The following is an 18,371-nucleotide window of genomic DNA, read 5'->3' on the forward strand; positions in this document are numbered from 1 at the left end:
TAAGGAAACATTAAATTGTAATAATCTTAAAAACAAAAATAGAACTAAGATTTCCTCTTATATATATATTTACATCCTGTATTACCTTGAATATTCTTGGAGGTGGCTGGTTAGGACATATAATATAGTTATTCTGAACTCTTGAGCAGATTTTTTAGGAACCTCCAGAACTTGGCAGGGATTACAAGGGAATACATCCAGAAAAAAACAAAACAAAAAAACTTTTAGTGGAGGTCCCAAAGGAGAGTCATGCAAAACTATTGGCGGAAGTTCAGAAATTGCCCTTGATACCAAATCACTATCAGGTAAAATGGCCAGTTGTATATTTCTGCACATTGCCCTGAAAACTTTACAAACCTTCTTGTGCATTTTCCTACCTTTAGAAGAGAGTTTCCTCCAGAGAAAACACTTTGATAGTTTGAGAGGTAAGCAATCAAAAATTAATTTTTCTGGAGTATTTGAGAATCTTTTCATTTGAGAAAATGGGCTATTACTTTTTTGAGGAAACAAATGGGAACCTATTAGAATAGGCATAATCACCTGAATTTGATTTCTTTTTTTTTTTTTTTTTTTAATAGATTTATTTATTTATTTTTGGCTGCGTTGGGTCTTCGTTGCTGTGCTTGGGTTTTTCTCTAGTTGCAGAGAGTGAGGGCTACTCTTCGCTGTGGTGCGCGGGCTTCTCATTGCGGTGGCGGCTCTTGTTGCGGAGCATGGGCTCTAGGCGCGTGGGCTCAGTAGTTGTGGCTCGTGGGCTCTAGAGCGCAGGCTCAGTAGTTGTGGTGCACGGGCTTAGTTGCTTCACGACATGTGGGATCTTCCCAGACCAAGGCTCCAACCTGTGTCCCCTGCATCGGCAGGAGAACTCTTAACCACTGCGCCACCAGGGAAGCCCTGATTTCTTGACCTCTCCTTACCCTCTTTATTGGCTTTTCACACTGGAGTTTCTATTACTTTATCCCTGCTCCTGGTGTTTTCCTTTTTCCTGTGGATATGCCAGATCAGGGGAAGGAAGTGAGGGATTGATTTAGAATCTTCTAGTCTGTGCCAGTCTCTAAATCATTGTTTATAGCCATTCTCAGAAGACCCTGACATCCTGAGTGAGTCAGCAGGTAATTTAGAAGAGAAAGCCTTACAAGCCTGTTTAGCCAGGCTGCATGGCTATGCCAACCCAATCTCGGGTGGCCTCAGCCTGCAGCGGCTTGAAGCAGAATCTCAGTTCCCTGACCAGAGATTGAAGCCAGGCCACGGCAGTGAGAGCACTGAATGCTAACCACTAGACCATGAGGGCCAGTGACAAGGCCTTGGCTTGTCTGCTTTGTAGAAATAAATTTCAACAAAGAGATGAAAAGTAGTGAAACAAGTAAAGTGTTTATTAGGAGGAAGAATGTACGTGTGAATAGACACACATGGGCGGGCTCAGAGAGAGATAGTTGTCCCTTCGTGGTAGTTTAAATCACATATATGGGGCATTTCTTCTGGGTTTCCTCTGGTCAATCATCTTGCTTTGCCTGGCTCTGAGTCCGTATTTGGTTATAACTCAGGGTCCTCCCCTGTGTGTGTGTGCATCTCTTAGCCAAGATGGATTCTAGTCCAGAGGGCTATGGGAAGGTTGACATCACTTACTGTGGGGTGGTGCCCCCTCCCTTTTTGGCCCTCGAGGAGCCTTTCTGCGCAGGTGTAGTCTGGAAGGTCTCCTTGACCTCGAGAATGAGGCATGTGTGGTCTCTTTATCTCTTATCTGGGCAGGACTCAGCACCTCTCTGCTCCAGCTATTATCTTTGTCTTAGAGTATCTGTCCACAGGTGACAAACTCCAGCTGCTCAGCCTGGGGCCCATCTATCTCCTGCCTTAAACCCACCAGGAATCATTCATTTGTGTACCTATTCCCAGCCACTCCAGCATTTAAATCCCCAAGTGTCTGCCATAACATCTCTAATTGCCCTTCCTTGTAAATTGTGCTTTGAAGGACTGGCCACATACGCTCTTCTGCAGTGCAGACTGTAAATAAATATTTAGGAGCTAATTTAAAGAGAGTCGAGCTGGGTAAATCAATTGGTTTGACACCTAAAACCCACCATGAACATTTCTATTCTACTAAACTAGTGACCTGCGCTGAGAGTTGTATTCTATATAAACACTCCTGTTGGGTCTCACTTGCATCCTGTTTCACCAAACATACTCAGGACCAAGTTCTCCAATGTAACTTGTCAGCTAAGCAGCCGAGTTCATTTTTGCTGACTGGGAATGATTTAATAATCTGAATCTCACTGTCTTCCGATAGATAACATACCTGACTCATGCCTGCATGGACCTCAAGCTGGGAGACAAGAGGATGGTGTTTGACCCTTGGTTAATCGGTCCTGCTTTTGCCCGAGGATGGTGGTTACTACATGAGCCTCCATCTGACTGGCTGGAGAGGCTGTACCAAGCAGACCTAATTTACATCAGTCACATGCACTCAGACCATCTGAGGTAATGAAGTCTGAGCACTCAACTCTGAAGAAAATGTTGCAGTAAAGGCATCGCTGGTTTTCAGGTTCTTTTGCAATCACTGCTCATTCTGAGGTAGATTCCGTTGGGCTGATGATAAGAGGACTAATTTAGATAAATGCTTACATTTGCATAGCATAATTTTTAAAGTGCTTTCACGCTTTATACCACTGGGAACGGGAAAGGAGCTATTGTGGGAAGGAGGACAGGGGTTAATAACCCTCCACCCTCTCACTTCCCACCCTCAGGGCACTTGGTGAAAGTCTAGGTTTAAGGATTATTAATGTTGACTCCCCTTTTTTTTTTTTTGCGGTACGCGGGCTTCTCACTATTGTAGCCTCTCCTGTTGCGGAGCGCAGGCTCTGGACGTGCAGGCTCAGCGGCCATGGCTCACGGGCCCAGCCGCTCCGCGGCATGTGGGATCTTCCTGGACCGGTGTCCTGTGTGAACCTGTGTCCCCTGCATCGGCAGGCGGACTCTCAACTACTGCGCCACCAGGGAAGCCCCCCTTTTTTAGTTCAACATTTATGGTAGGAATCAGCACACGTTTCCTATAAAGAGCCAGGGTGTAACTGTTTTCGGCTTCACAAGCCATATGGTTGGTGTTGCAGTGACACAGTTCTGCTGTTGTAGCACAAAAGCAGCCATAAACGGTCCTGAATCAGCCTGATTGTCTTCTCATAAACCTTATTTATGGACGATAACATGTGAATATCACAAAATTTTAATGTGTCACCAAATAGGATTGCCCTTCTGTTTTCCTTTTCAACCATGTAAAAGGGTAAAAGGTATTCCTAGTTTACAGCAGCAGGTCACTGTGGTTTGCCACCTCCTGATTGGTAGCATTGCAGCAACACTGAGCTCCCAGCTTTTGAACCCTGAGTCTACTTCATCCTTCATTGAAACCAGAGCCATGTGATACTAAGGATAGGAACTGAAACTTCCTTAACCCAAGCAATCAAAAAGGAGGGAGAAAGAGGAACTTGGATTTACAAAACCACACACATTTGTGAATGAACTGTTACCGGAAGAGGCAGGCTCATATTCCCAATCCCCTGGTGTCATTTCAGGGTCCTGTTTGTTCATGCTCATTCAGAAGTTCGTGTCACGACTGCTGGGCTGCCAGCGTAAACATCTAGCAGTGCCCACAGTGTTCTAAAATGAAGCAACTTCACCATATTTTTTTCTGTGACTTTACATGACAAAATTCACATGAAGGACATACTTTGATCGAAATGTCCATGGTGAGGGAAAATATGTTGTTTGCTGGTTGACTGGACCCTTGATTTTTCTATTGAAAGCATATGAGATTTCTAAGGCACGAGTATGTTCTCTTTTTTAAGGAAACGGTTTAAAAACAAGTAATTTAACTGCTTTAGTAACAAATTACCTGCAACACACTTAAAAATTGAACATCACCCACTGGGATATTGTGGTGCCACAATTAAAAATCGACTTGTTTACTGCGCAATACCTTTGTTCCATACAAGCTTCTGGAACCAAACACATACAACTGCAGAATTATGAGAGGCCTGGGTTCATGCATTGTGTAATAACAGTATTGTGTGGTACTAATTTTATATAGCTTGTATAGAGAGAACAGTATCACATAAACCAGGTGATTGCTTTATAGTACCTGTTACAAGATGCCATTGCCTAAGGTCCTGATGAGGGACATTCCATGGGAAAGTCCTGAATTTTAGGGAAGATAAGAACTTTTCAAGTCACTTAGCCCAGTTATTTCTCAACTGCTGTCCTGAAAACCAGTTTCATTTTAATTTCAGGGAATTGTGTGGGCAAAGTTGCCAGGCATTAAAACACTGGTCCTCTACTGTAGTATCACAGTGCATTGGTTGTGTAGTGTACTGTGGATAGTTTATTACTGAAAGTTACCGAAACTTATAATTTTCACTCCTTTGAGTTTTATTTCTCTGATATAGAATAGACCCTTACTTTTTTTTTTTTTTTTTTTTTTTTTTTTTTTGCGGTACGCGGGCCTCTCACTGCCGTGGCCCCTCCCGTTGCGGAGCACAGGCTCCGGACGCGCAGGCTCAGCAGCCATGGCTCACGGGCCCAGCCGCTCCGCGGCATATGGGATCCTCCCAGACCGGGGCACGAACCCGCATCCCCTGCATCGGCAGGCGGACTCTCAACCACTGCGCCACCAGGGAGGCCCGACCCTTACTTTTTGATTCTTACCTAGTCAACTAATAAACACCAAAGTCATTTGTCCCCAGTCCTCTTGTCTGACCTTGATTTACTGAATAAAACCTTCTTTATTTACAAAAACAAGGGGGAAAGGCCAATGTGCTTTAGAAAACAGTCTTTTTTTTTTTGGTAGAAAATAATTTGATGTACAAATTTATTTATTTGATTGTATTAAAGAAAGCAGGGCAGAATCACATTCATTTTCTTCATAGTATCACTGTAAATAGACTGAATTTCAGAGCTCTTAGTTTGCTTTGGAAACTTCTAAAAAGCGAACTGTTAGCAGCCTAGGAAGCATTTTCCTTCCCCTCCAGTCTCTCTTGCTCCTGGGGGTAGGTGGGGGTAATTGGTCACATTTGATGCTAAATAAATAGCATGTGGTGGATTTTGCCAAATCCTTTTCAGCTCCTCCCGTAGGCAACAGGATAACTTGGCTTATTCTTGATCTGAAGTCATTTGAATAAACAAGCAGGTTATGAAACACAGAGTGGAGTGAAGTTTCCATCGTAGATAATTCCCAAAGTTAGGATGAGCTTAACTGTTCAGTCCCTTCTGCTGATCAGAGAGAGAGATGCTAGCAATGGATCTCAGATCTTTGATCCTGTGAGACATCAGTGTAACATAATCCATTCCTTTTATTAAAATGCATTGGAAAAGAGATGTCTGAGTAGACAAGAGTAGTTTATTACAGTGATGGTACTATAAAAGGAAAATCCAAAGTGTAGGCAGTGTCCCTTTCTTGTTGAACTCCAGTGGTCACTCCACTCCTGTCAGCTTTACAGTCCAAGCAAATTCAGTCGGAAGAGCAGAGGGTGGTAACTGGGACAGGTACATGAGGAGACCTTTACCTGGATTTGTGGACCACTTCAGATCGTTTTTGATTCCCAGCTTTGTTCACTCTGTAGTCGAAGTAGTTATGGGGGATTTAAGGCTTAAGATCCCATCTTCTGGCCATGCAGGAATATGGCATAAACAGCTGATCCTTTTGAGGTAGACCACACAGAGGTCGTGTTTTCTTCAGATTGTACCCTCCATGGTTTGGAGGCATAGATAGCCTCCCCATTGATGCTCAGCCACTCCCCAACAGCAAGAAGCCTTTCTTGGAAGATGCGAGCAATCAGTCCATCTTTAGTTGGTCCAATGTTGAGAAGATAGTTGCCTCCCAAACGTACTGTCTGAATCAGTTTAGAAATGATTCGAGATTCACTTGTGATGTCACCCATTGCCACGTCGTGACGATAACCCCAGGGCAGCTTGTCTATTGAGGTGCACGTCTCCCACTTGTGATCTGGCAAGGTCTCTGGCTTGAATTTATCTTGACAGTTGTGGTATCCTCCATGGCAACAGTAAGTGACCCCATCCTTAACTGGCCTATCATTGTAGAGCCAAGCAAGAAAATTTGTAGAGTTCCAATAAGTATCAGGACATTCCCACTCTCCAGCAGACCAAATCAAGTCAGGTTTGTACCTGTTTAAGGCTTGTAAGTAACAAGAGCCAGGAGTCAAATACAACTCTGCCAGATGCCAAATCCTCTTCAGGGTCCGGCAGACCATGTTGCCCTTCCTCAAGGTCATGCTAACAAGGTCATATAGCTCTGGCATTGTTTTTGCACGGACAAAATGCTGCGTTTTGAAGCCATTTTTCTTATCACATAGGTAGAGAGGATGGAACCATTCTAAGAGTGGGTGTTAGAGTCCATAGCGTATGTTCCTCCTTTGGATGGCTGTTCCCAACTCACCAGCCAAATCACGATGGGGCCCCAGATCCTTAGAGTTCCAGTTCCAAGACACAGGACTTGGCCAGTTTTTGAAGCCTTCGTGATGCTTTGTTGTCAGGACTACATACCTGCTGGTGTTGGAGGGTCTCCTGCAGAGGCAGGGGGTGGCTGTGGCTCACCGTGAGGACAAGGACACTGGCAGCAGAAGTTCTGGGCTAGAAAACAGTCTTTAGTCAAAGAAGTGTGATTTATTATGTAAATATATGAGTATCGTAATGGATGATATTATTAATAGATGCCTGTAAGAATTGTCAACAATTTAAAAATCACAAAGCAATAAACATCCATTTTAGAATAACTTATCCTAACTCCTAAAGTCCTTTAAAGTAGAAGATTTAGGTGGTTAACCCAGAGACTGAAGACATGTTCAAAGAATCCTTGATTTTTTGAATCCTTTGTTTTTAGAGAAGAAAACCTACTGATTTTTTTCCTCTGGATTCTACTTATTTAATATAGTTCTGGAACTTGAATATTAGTGAAGTTAGTAAGTGCTGATATGCTGATTTTGTTTATACTTTTCTTATTATTAAATATCTTATTTCACCTGACATTATACTCTATGCACAAGTCTGATTCTTAAACCAGATAGCACATTCATTAAAGTTGGAATTGCCTTCTTTTTTTTTTTTTGAACCTTTTATTTTATATTGGAGTATAGTTGATTAACAATGTTGTGCTAGTTTCAGGTGTACAGCAGAGTGATTCAGTTATACATATACATGTATCTATTCTTTTTCAAATTCTTTTCCCATTTAGGTTGTTACATAATATTGAGCAGAGTTCCCCGTGCTGTACAGTAGGTCCTTGTTGGTTATCCATTTTAAATATAGCAGTGTGTACCTGTCAATCTCAAATTGTCTTCTAATAGAAGAAGCACTAAGTTTAGGATCAGAAAACCTGAATTTGAATACCAATTTACTGTCTGTTAGTCGTGTACTTCTGAATATGTGTCCTCATTTATTAAAAGCAAACAAAGAATTAAAGGGTTTTTTTGGTGAGAATCAAATAAAATAACATGTGAAAGTGCCTGGCACCATGACTGATATATAATAGACATCTAAACAGCCATTTATTTGTTTATTATTCATGCTTTACCGTACCCCACAGTGGTATATAATTCGTTTATAGTTCATTTTGTGCTCAGAACTGAGAATTGACAATCTATGTAGGTACTAAAAAAATGCGTGGATGGTTAATGGTGTACTGAGTTGGGATTACTACACATGGTGAATGTCATTTTCCTCTACACTAAACTTTACTGTCTTGCCTACCTGCTAACCAACTCTCCTAAAGGACAAAAAACTCATTCTTTATACCACAGTGTGACTATCAACCTCTGATGATTGAAAAACTGTCTCCAGTGATGGGCAGCTCATAGGTTCTCCTTGTTTAATGGTCAAGACCTTTCTCTTATTGGGAGCTGCTAGTTGAGGGATGAGAAAAAACAAAGCTCATGGAGACCTTCACCTACCAGAAACCTCTTCAGCAGGACTTTTCCACTCTGCAACTTCTGTTAGAACTACCCTTGCTCAAAGCAGCATCAGTGTGGAAGATGGAATCTGCACTCCTGGTTTGATATACACACTGTGGTTTATGGTATGTTCTCACAATAAAGAGGAATCTCCTAGGAAACTCCCCTCATTGTTACAGTCAACCTTGAGAAAATACTCTTCTTCTGGACTCTGCAGAGTCTGGTTTTTCAGTACCTTTCTTCTTGGTCAACATGTTGGTGTAAGGAGCAGACTGTCTCTTATACTAGATGATTCTATTTTTTCACCTTGCAACCTTCGAATTCTTCTGATCCTAGTTACCCCACACTGAAGAAAGTTGCTGGAAGAAGACCAGATATTCCCATTTATGTCGGAAACACGGAAAGACCTGTCTTTTGGAATCTGAAGCAGAGTGGTGTCCAGTTGACTAATATCAATGTAGTGCCATTTGGAATATGGCAGCAGGTCAGATATCTGTGTTCTTTCCACACTTTTCAGTTATGCTTTCTGGGGTAAATTTTAGGCGAGGTAGTCGCTTTAAGCACTAAGGAAACAATGGCCTACTTTTTCTGTACATAGTACTGTGTAAATACCTAGCACTGTGTAAATCTCTGTTTGAGCTAAAATAAAAGGTGGCTTTTCTCTCCATTTATCAATGGTATGATTCTACTGGATAATAAATCCAGTTCTGAATAAAAGGGATTTCTTTCCAGAAGAGGTGACAATTTCTTCAAATATTGAATTAAAAGCCAAACTGACATAAACAGTTGTTGGTTTAATTGTTAAAATTCCAGGTAGACAAAAATCTTCGATTCATGATCTTGATGGATGGCGTTCATCCTGAGATGGACACTTGCATTATCGTGGAATACAAAGGTATTCTTATTCTCATTAACAGTGAAAAGTGAAAAATATTCTTGGTAAGAAGGATAATAAGAGCTATCCAAAATTTCATCCTATGTTCATCTTCTTCTTCCAACTTCATTTTCCATAGAATATAATATAGTCTATCCCTGTCTTAGGAAAAGGGGCTCTCATTCAGATAATCTTACAGAGAACAAGTTAGCAGTAATGTGCTCGATGTAGTGACAGGTGCAAAGATTTTTTTTCATAAGGCAACAGATATTCTATATTTCACCTATAGTAACTTATTCAAAACTGCCTTTATTGAATAAGTGTTTTACTTTCATCTTGAAATATTATGATGTAACATAATCATACACTTCTGCCTTTCATGTGAGAAGATGGCTTTATGTCAACAATCATTGAATAGAATTTCCAAGGGGTTGAGAGATTTGTGTTGATTTGGTTACTCTTTCCCCTGCATCCTTCAGGCTCAACATCTGAAGATAGCTGGCCCAGGAAAGTAGTCTATTCTACAATCTGGAGTGGAATCAAGCTAACTCTCCTCACCCAGAACCCCCCAATCAGACAGGATGAGTTTATTCACTTGAAAGTTCAAAATGTGCTATTGAAGAGTTTAGATTTTGAAATCTTACTCTCTCTTTTCCTTGGACATAAGCAACTCTTCTATAATTGAATGAGTCAGATTATACAGACTTACATGGAAGACTTTGTTGACCTGGGATTTCAGACTGTGGTTTTCAAGATTTCACCTTGAGTATTGATGCCACTTTATTTTCCCACAGGTCATAAAATACTCAATACAGTGGATTGCACCAGACCCAATGGGGGAAGCCTGCCTATGAAGGTTGATCTAATGATGGGTGATTTTGCCGGAGGGGCATCAGGCTTTCCGATGACTTTCAGTGGTGGAAAATTTACTGGTAATACTTTATATCAAAGTGATGCCAAGGAGCAGGCATGGCACTTTGCTAAATGCTGTGCGAATCAATACAAAGATAATTAAGACATGATCCTTCCCCACAAGAAGCTTACAATCTTATTGGGAAACCAGACTTGCAAATCACAGATATACAAGCTAAAGTTTCCAGCTCAGAATTTGCTGATGGAGCATGAAGGAAACACTGAGGAGATTAGGGAGCATCTCAGGAAAAGTCAAGAAAAAGAATCATTTGGATCAATTTGATTCCTGATGTTGACTGTAGAGCAGAATAGGAAGAGTCTGACATTGGTAATCCAGGCTTAAATGCTCTTGGTATGTGGTTCAGAATAGGGTGTGGGCAACTCGAGGTGGGCACATCCCCTTGGACTTGTGGAATGCCCATACAGGGGAGGGATGAGGCAAAGGAAGCCCCTCTAAAGTATGGGGCTTCTAGGGGCCGGGGAAATAGTGGTCAAAGAGTACAAACTTCTAGTTATAAGATGAGTAAGTTCTGGGGATGTAACGTATAGCATGATGACTATAGTAAACAATACCGTGCTATATACTTAAAAGTTGCTAAGCGGGTAGATCTTACATGTTCTCATCACACACACAAAATGGTAATATGTGAGGTGATAGAGGTTAACTAGCCTTATCGTGGTAATCATGTAGCCATACATGCCTGTAATGAACCCATCCTGGTGTATACCTTAAACTTATATATCAGTTATATCTCAAAGCTTGAAAAAAATGTGGGGTCCAAGGCAGAAGCTCTTATGCTCTGGGTCTAAGGGTGGTGCTAGGGTTGGGATGGGGGAGGGTGTGTAAGTGGTATATTTTGTTCCTACTTTTGCTCAGTATGTAAGCATTGCTAGCATTGTAAGTTCTCAATATATGTCCACTTAATAAATTAATATTTTCTGTAAGCAATCTCTGTTTAGCAATGTGGCAGAAATGCCCTACTTGCAGTATGAGGAAAGCCTGTCCAGTTCCTTCCTTTCTTCTCTGAGTCTGTGGTCATTGCCTCCCAGAATGAGTCACCAGTGAGAGATAGAGGGGAGGTGCTGTCTTTACGGAGTTAACAGTGTGACAGGGGAGGTGACATACACCTACTAAAGGGTAGCTAGCATAACTCCATTCTTATGTGAGTGTGTGTGTGTGTGTGTGTGTGTGCACGCACATGCACATACATTTAGAAAGGTCTAAAATATACCAAAATGTTAATAGTGGTTATGTCTACCTTATGGATAACTTATTTTTTTCTCTATCCTTGTCTGTGTTTATCAGATTTTCATAGCATTAACAGTAGGAGCAGTTCCCTGACATGGTACCCCACATGCTCTGGGCCCTGCCTAATTTCAACTTCCTTCACTGCCTGTATCCCCGTTGCTTGACAAGTGTCAGCCCATACTGGCCCACTTTTTGTTCCTCAGACCCAATACACCAAGTCCATCTGTGCCCTGGACCTTTGTATGTGCTGTTTCCGCTGCCTGGAGTGCTATTGCTTTTGACCTCCACGTGGTCGGCAACTTCTATGTCTCTGTCTGTGTTCTATGATTCCAATGTCATCTTCATTAACTGCCCTAATACGCCCCTCCACCCCACACCTCATCACCCCAGCCACTCTCCATCCCATGGCCCTGTTTTATTTTCTTCCTAGCTCATCACTCTTTGAAATGAACTTATTTCCTTATTCCTTATTTGCTTCTTTCACTAGAATGAATGCTCCATAAGAGCAGGGACCTGCTTTATCTTGTTCACCACTGTATTCTCAGTGCCTAGAACTACATCTGGCACATAGTAGGTGCTCAATAAATATCAATTGAATGAATGAGCAAACGAACAAATGAACAACCTTTGAGGTAGGCAACATGATTCTATTTTACAGAGGAGAAAACAGACTTAAAGAATTTAAGTGGTGGAGCTGCATTTTGATCCTAAGTCTTAACTGACTCCAACATCCATGCCCTTGGCCACTGTGCATCGCCTGGGTGTAATGAACATGCTTTGCTTTTATAATCCATGCAAATAGCAAAGCCATTTCCGTGTTAGTAGAGAGTTAAGCATTACAAGAATTACAGTGCCCTTAAAATGTGCATGCATGCAAGATACAACTACACATGCCACCCTGTTTATTCAGCTAGGGTCCAAATGAACTGCCATTAACAAGGAGAGGATTCAGTGTCTCTGGCTGGTTTGGAAACATTTTCCTAGTAACCAACTGAAATTTGCAAAATAAAGCCACTAATGACAAGGAGCTTTGCTCTATGTCTTCATTAGTCAGCTGTCAATTTTTATCTCCTGAAAGCCTTCTAATCAACTAGAACTCTTGTTTTTCTGTGATTTCTGAACAGAGGAAATTCTAATCCAAACCCTGTTATTCCAGAGGAATGGAAAGCCCAATTCATTAAAACAGAAAGGAAGAAACTCCTGAACTACAAGGCTCGGCTGGTGAAGGACCTACAACCCCGAATTTATTGCCCTTTTGCTGGGTATTTTGTGGAATCTCACCCATCAGACAAGTATGGCTGGATATTTTGCATAACATATTTACACATGAGTTAATGTATGCTGGGATGAATGATTTAGCTGTGGATACAACATGAAACGAGAAAAAGTAATTAGTGGGAGTCTGGAGCTTATTTAACAAGCTGCCTGGGAACAGAGAGCCATGCTTGACAGCTAGAGTTAATTCAGATAGATTTTGTCCAAAAGGATCCTGGAAAGTTTGAAGACAACGGTTATGTATTCAGTATACACTAGGGATTGAGCTGGGGCTTTTAATCATTTAGTCTTCCAATGACACTGTAAGGTAGGTGTTATTATACCTGTTTAAGTTAGGGAATCTGAAACTCAGAGAGGCTAAGGGACTTGCTTGAAGTCACCCCGCTGGAAACACTGGAGGTGAGAAATGAATCCTGGTATGCCTAGCTCTAAAGCTATTTTCTCTATACCACACTACCTCTCAGAATAGAGACTGTATCGTTATCAAGTTATTTTCTCATTTTTGAGTATCTAAAAGGACTTCTCTTACAGCAACATAACTTCTAGATCTTGTTTTTCAAGTGTAGTTTTGGAGGTCAATGAGTTTTCTTTGAGAATGTTTAAATGTTGAATTTTCATTTTAATGGTCAAATGAATGACAGTCTTAATACTGGGTATTGCACAAGATTTCACAAATGTGAATATTCACACTTATGGTTCTTTCTTGGTCACTTTTTTTTTTTTTTTTTTTTTTTTTTTGCGGTACGCGGGCCTCTCACTGTTGTGGCCTCTCCCGTTGTGGAGCACAGCCTCCGGACGCACAGGCTCAGCGGCCATGGCTCACGGGCCCAGCCACTCCGCAGCATGTGGGATCTTCCCGGACCGGGGCACGAACCCGTGTCCCCTGCATCGGCAGGCGGACTCTCAACCACTGCGCCACCAGGGAAGCCCTCTTGGTCACTTTGATACCAAGTCATCATTAAAGATTTAGCAGTTAACTTTTTTTTTGTGTGTGTGTGTGGTACATGGGCCTCTCACTGTTGTGGCCTCTCCCGTTGCGGAGCACAGGCTCCGGACGCGCAGGCTCAGCGGCCATGGCTCACGGGCCCAGCCGCTCCATGGCATGTGGGATCTTCCCGGACCGGGACACGAACCCGTGTCCCCTGCATCAGCCGGCGGACTCTTAACCACTGCGCCACCAGGGAAGCCCTAGCAGTTAACTTTTAATAACATGTTTCTCAAACAGGAGAAACTTCAAATTTAAGAAACACTTTTTTTAGTTCAGCTTAACTACTGTTTTTAGATTGGATTGTCCTTCTTGGGACTTTACTACTGTCAGGTGCCTGAGCTGGGGAAGTGCTTTTCCTTTTCTCTCAAAACATGGACCCTGTGATCCAAAATTTCCTATGAATTACTAAAGCCAAACTAAACATTTGCAAGATTGTTAGTGTCCTTTTGAGGTTTTGAGTGGACCTGCTAGGGCCAAACTGTGAGAACACTTATTATTTATATTGCAGTCACATTAACTATATAAATTAGTTTAGTATAAATGATATCATTTTGTTATTTAGTCCAAAAACAAGGCATGTCTTTTCATTTGTATAGGTTTTCTTTTGTGTTATTCAGCAGCATGTTAAAGTTTTCTTTATATAAGACTCACACACTTCTGGTTATGTTTATTCCTAGATATTTTCACTTTTTCTTTTGGTTGCTATTGCAAATGCAGTCTTTTCTATAATTATATTTCCTAAGTAGTAGTTGTTTTAATTGTTTGGAATAGTTTTCAGCTGATTCTCTTTAAATCATCTGCAAATAGTGGTAGTGATACCTCCTTTCATTACTTTATATGTCTGATTCATTGATGTTGTTTTTTTGGATTATTTCAAGTAAAATATTCCTGACTTAGAATGTTTATGCTCACTTAACTATGAAGGATGGAAGATGGAGTAGGTACAGTGGAATTAATGGCGGTAGACAGCAAATGAAGGACTTAGTGAACCAGGGGAGGGTTGTCTGTGTCAAGTGACAATGATACAGAACCAGGGGAATGAGCTACTCCAATATTACTAGAAGTTGATGGCCCTGGAAAACTTCCCTTCAATTTCCCCCAAACCCTTCAGTTTTCTAAAGAAAATACTAGTTATCAGTGAATAGGTGTGTCTCACACTCAATCTTGACCTAGAGCAAAATGACAATCAGTTAATGAAACAAAAATAAACTTCTCAGTGCCTACCAATGTAGACATGGCACAAAGGTTTCACTTAAATGCACTAAGATTCAGTGTAGTTAAGAACCAGTATGGCATAGACACCAAGCAATCAGAACAGATAACAGGTAGTGCTGGATAACAGGTCCTGGAGGCTCTGCTCTCTCAAACTTTAATCCTTTAGTTGACTGAATTGAGAGAGAGCTAGGAGGCCCCAGGGGAGGGTCAGGTGCCTGGGACAGCAAAGAGGGCACTCAGGGAAGCAGCTTTGAACCAACTGGCATAGAACTATTTCAGTATTTTAGCAACTGTTATGCCTTCTGGCTGAACATCAGTCTGTCCTTAGAGCAATGGAAAAAGGAGCAGAGAAGAGATTCTGCTGCCGTTTCCTGCTCTCACATCACACTACGTGGAAATACCCAAGAACTAAGGCATTAGACTGGGTGGTATTTTGCATACCACACTGCTTTGGACAGTGGTGAGCATCTGTTAAAAGATATAAAGAGAAAGCATGTCTAAGATAAATCCAGGAGAGTCTGTTGAAAAGGTGAAAACAGTGGGTTGTTCTATCACTTTCATGTTCTTAGTTATGGGTCACTCAAGTAAAAAGTACAAAATCGATAGCAATATTTGCCACATGACACTGTGGAGAGTATTAAAGTCAGCCAGTGAGGAAGTATTATTGAAGTTGAATTTTTTTAAAAACTCAGAGAATTTCCTAAATTGGCTTCATGTTAAATGCTCCATGTCAAAGCATGTAGTCTGAATGCAGATAAGTTAAGCATCCTTTGGGATGATCTTACGGTCTAAGGTTTAACTAGAGAAGAGGAACCAGGCAAGATAATGGACATATGAAGTGACTTAATCTATTACCTAAAATGTGAGAAGGAAATAATTTTTCACCTTGGACCCACAAAGGGTTCTCTGCCTGACAGGTTAAAAATGGAATTGTACCCCAGACTCAGGTGTATTAGAGAGGAAGAGAGATGGTCTGTATCTGTGGAAAAACAGAAATACAAGCAGAGAAAAGAATGCATTGTACATATGGAAAAATTCAAGTAACTGGATTTCTAGTCATAAACCATGGAGACTAGAAGGTAGTAAGATACTATTTTTAAATTGCTTAAAGAAAAGAATGGTCAACATAGACTATATCCAGTGAAAATATCCTTCAGGAATGAGGGTAAAATAGAAACATTCCCAGATGAAGAAAAACTAAGGCAATTCATTATAAGAAGACCTACTTTAAAAGAAATGCTAAAGAAAGTTATTTAGATAAAAGGGAAATGACACTAGAGGGAAACTTGTGGAGGGACCACACTACCCAATTGTAAGACTTGCTATAAAGCTCCAGTAATCAAGACAGCATGATATTGATGAAGGGATAAACACATAGATTAATGGAATAGAGTCCAAAAACAGAGCCACCCAAATATAGCCATTTGATTTTTGACAAAGGTACAAAAACAATTCAGTGGAGAAAAGACAGTCTTTTCAATAAATGTTATTGAATGATGAGCAATTAATTGGACATTCATATGCAAAAAATGAACCTCAATATAGTAGACCCTGCACTGTATACCAAAAAGTAAGTCAAAATGGGTCATAGATCGAAATGTAAATGTAAAACTATGAAATTTTTAGAGGAAAATATAGGAGAAAATCTTCATGACCTTGGGTTAAGCAAAGACTTCTTAGATAGGACACCAAAAGCACAATCCATAAGTGAAAATTTTAATAAATTGGGCTTTATCAAAATTAAAATTTTTGCTCTGCGAAAGACACTGCTAAGAGAATGAAATGATAAACTACAGACCATGAGAAAAAGTTTGCAAATCATATATCTGATCAACAATTTGTATCTAGAATATATAATGAACTTTCAAAAATCAGTGTAAGGAAACAAAGAACTCAATAATAAATGGGCAAATCATTTTGAACAGATACTCCACCAAAGAAGATATATCGATGCAAATGAGCATAAGAAATGACGTGCCCATATCACTAGTCATTAGAGAATGCAGATTAAAACCACAATGAAATAAGAATTAAAGTTAATAAAATTTTGAAAGATTAACACTATCCAGTTTTGGCAAAGATACAGAGCAATAGGACCTCTCAGACATTGCTGTTGAGAATTCAAAATGATACAGCTATCTGGAAAGCAGTATGGCTGTTGCTTTAAATATGCATTTATCATACGACCCAGAAATTCCATTCATGGGTATTTACCCTAGAGAAACTAAACTTTTATTCACACAAAACTATACACAAATATTAATAGTAGTTCTAGTCATAATTACCAAATCAACTCAAATGTCCTTCAACAGGTGAATGGATAAACAAACCGTGGTATATCCACACCATGGAATACAATAGAAAATAAATAACTATTGATATACACACAACCTGGTTGAATCTCAAAGGTATCGTGCTAAGTGAAAGAAGTCAGTCTCAAAAGATTATATATTGTGATTCCACTTAGCTGACATTCTGAGAAAGGCAAAACTATTGGGATGGAGAAAAAAGTCAGTGGTTGCCAGAGGTTAGGCTGAGGGGAAGGGAGGGCTTCACTAAAAAGGGCCAACATGGGGGAGTTTTGAGAGAACAGAATGTAGAGCAGAGAGAAGGGCTCTGTATCCTGATTTTAGTAGTAGCACAAATCTATACATGTGTTAAAATTCATAGAGCTGTTCACCAAAAGAAATCCAAAAATTGGATCTAAGTAAATCTTAAAAATAAACAACAACAACAACAAAAAAGCTAACAGTTATTCTTAACACCTCAGTCATGTTAATTAAAGCTACATATTTAGGTCATATTTGTGATACAACAAATATATATGCACATCTTATATAATACACAACCCCTTGAAAAAACCAAAATATACAATTAATCCATTTGGTAGTATTTGAAGCATAGTTTTATTATTTTAAATGTTAAAATCTTTTAGATGTTTTAATTTTGCTTTTATAAGATTCTGTCAATTGTATAGAGCATCTGTTTGATCACGAAGTGACTCAGCCCCTAACATTGATAGTGTTTTTATGAGCAAGTACCAGTACCATCTGCTTTATTGCTGATCACTTTACGATCAGTACCTGGAGCATTTTTTGAACAAAGGTCAGGGACTGCCCACATGCAGACGGAATGCATATGTCTTTCTACTCTGAGAGTACACTTACCTGTAAATTTGTTGGATAGTAAAGAAACCAGTCCTTGAGATAAGTTTTTATGACAAAATCCTGTAAGTACTGGCCATAATTTCTCATCCATTGAGGCAGCAGAGTACAGTAGGGGAAATAGTGTACATGGAATTTAGGGTCTTTCCTACTACCACTTATTAGGACCAATTTTTTTGACTTCTCTGGGCTTCATGTGACTCATCATTAAAACCTGACTGTTTTCACTGTGAAGTTCTTTGTCCTCTGATGACATATCTCTATGTGTCGTCACTTAATGTGTCCTTTTGCTGATATGTTTCCTTCTTTATTACCTTCTTGTTGATATTACTTAGCTGTCTCTCATCTTCCCAATATTTCCAGAAAGGTTGGCCTAAAGTTAAAATATAATTTATTTCGATCAATGCTGTTCATCATTCATTCATTCATTTATTGAGCAGCATGTGCTAGGTGCTGGAGAACTAGAGATGAAATGACTGTCTTCAGAGTTGGAAGAGAAAAACAATAGTAATACAGAATGATAAATGTTATGGTACATGTATGTTCTGGAAGCAATGGGATACAGAGGGGAGTCAGAAAATGACTACTGGATGAGACTATGAAGCAAAGTTTTGAAGTATGAGTAGACACCCACCAGCAAAGATGGAAAGATGCTGAGATGAGAGGTTGCAGTTCAGTGTAGGGGACTGAGGCGGGTGTATTTTTGGGAGGGGGCAGTGGGAACCAGACAGTGAACACCGCTGTG

The 18,371-nt window shown here is 40.3% G+C and overlaps 1 protein-coding gene and 1 pseudogene across 2 annotated transcripts in view; one reads left to right on the plus strand and one right to left on the minus strand.

Annotated features, from left to right (window-relative positions):
- Positions 1 to 18,371, plus strand: part of LOC307059006 (cytidine monophosphate-N-acetylneuraminic acid hydroxylase) — a gene marked incomplete at its 5' end in the record, with an annotated part of 59,540 nt that overhangs the window by 22,766 nt on the left and 18,403 nt on the right. Inside the window, 5 exons of the mRNA XM_079712692.1 lie at positions 2,285 to 2,475; positions 8,286 to 8,433; positions 8,763 to 8,844; positions 9,618 to 9,755; positions 12,141 to 12,276. Coding sequence (XP_079568818.1) covers positions 2,285 to 2,475; positions 8,286 to 8,433; positions 8,763 to 8,844; positions 9,618 to 9,755; positions 12,141 to 12,276 — 695 coding nt within the window. The remainder of the gene's footprint in view (positions 1 to 2,284; positions 2,476 to 8,285; positions 8,434 to 8,762; positions 8,845 to 9,617; positions 9,756 to 12,140; positions 12,277 to 18,371) is intronic.
- Positions 5,458 to 6,275, minus strand: LOC307059836 (tissue alpha-L-fucosidase-like; annotated as a pseudogene). The gene has a single exon. The product of its transcript is annotated as a tissue alpha-L-fucosidase-like (transcript).

The sequence above is a fragment of the Hyperoodon ampullatus genome (assembly GCF_949752795.1).
Source record: "Hyperoodon ampullatus genome assembly, chromosome: 10".
Taxonomy (NCBI): domain Eukaryota; kingdom Metazoa; phylum Chordata; class Mammalia; order Artiodactyla; family Ziphiidae; genus Hyperoodon; species Hyperoodon ampullatus.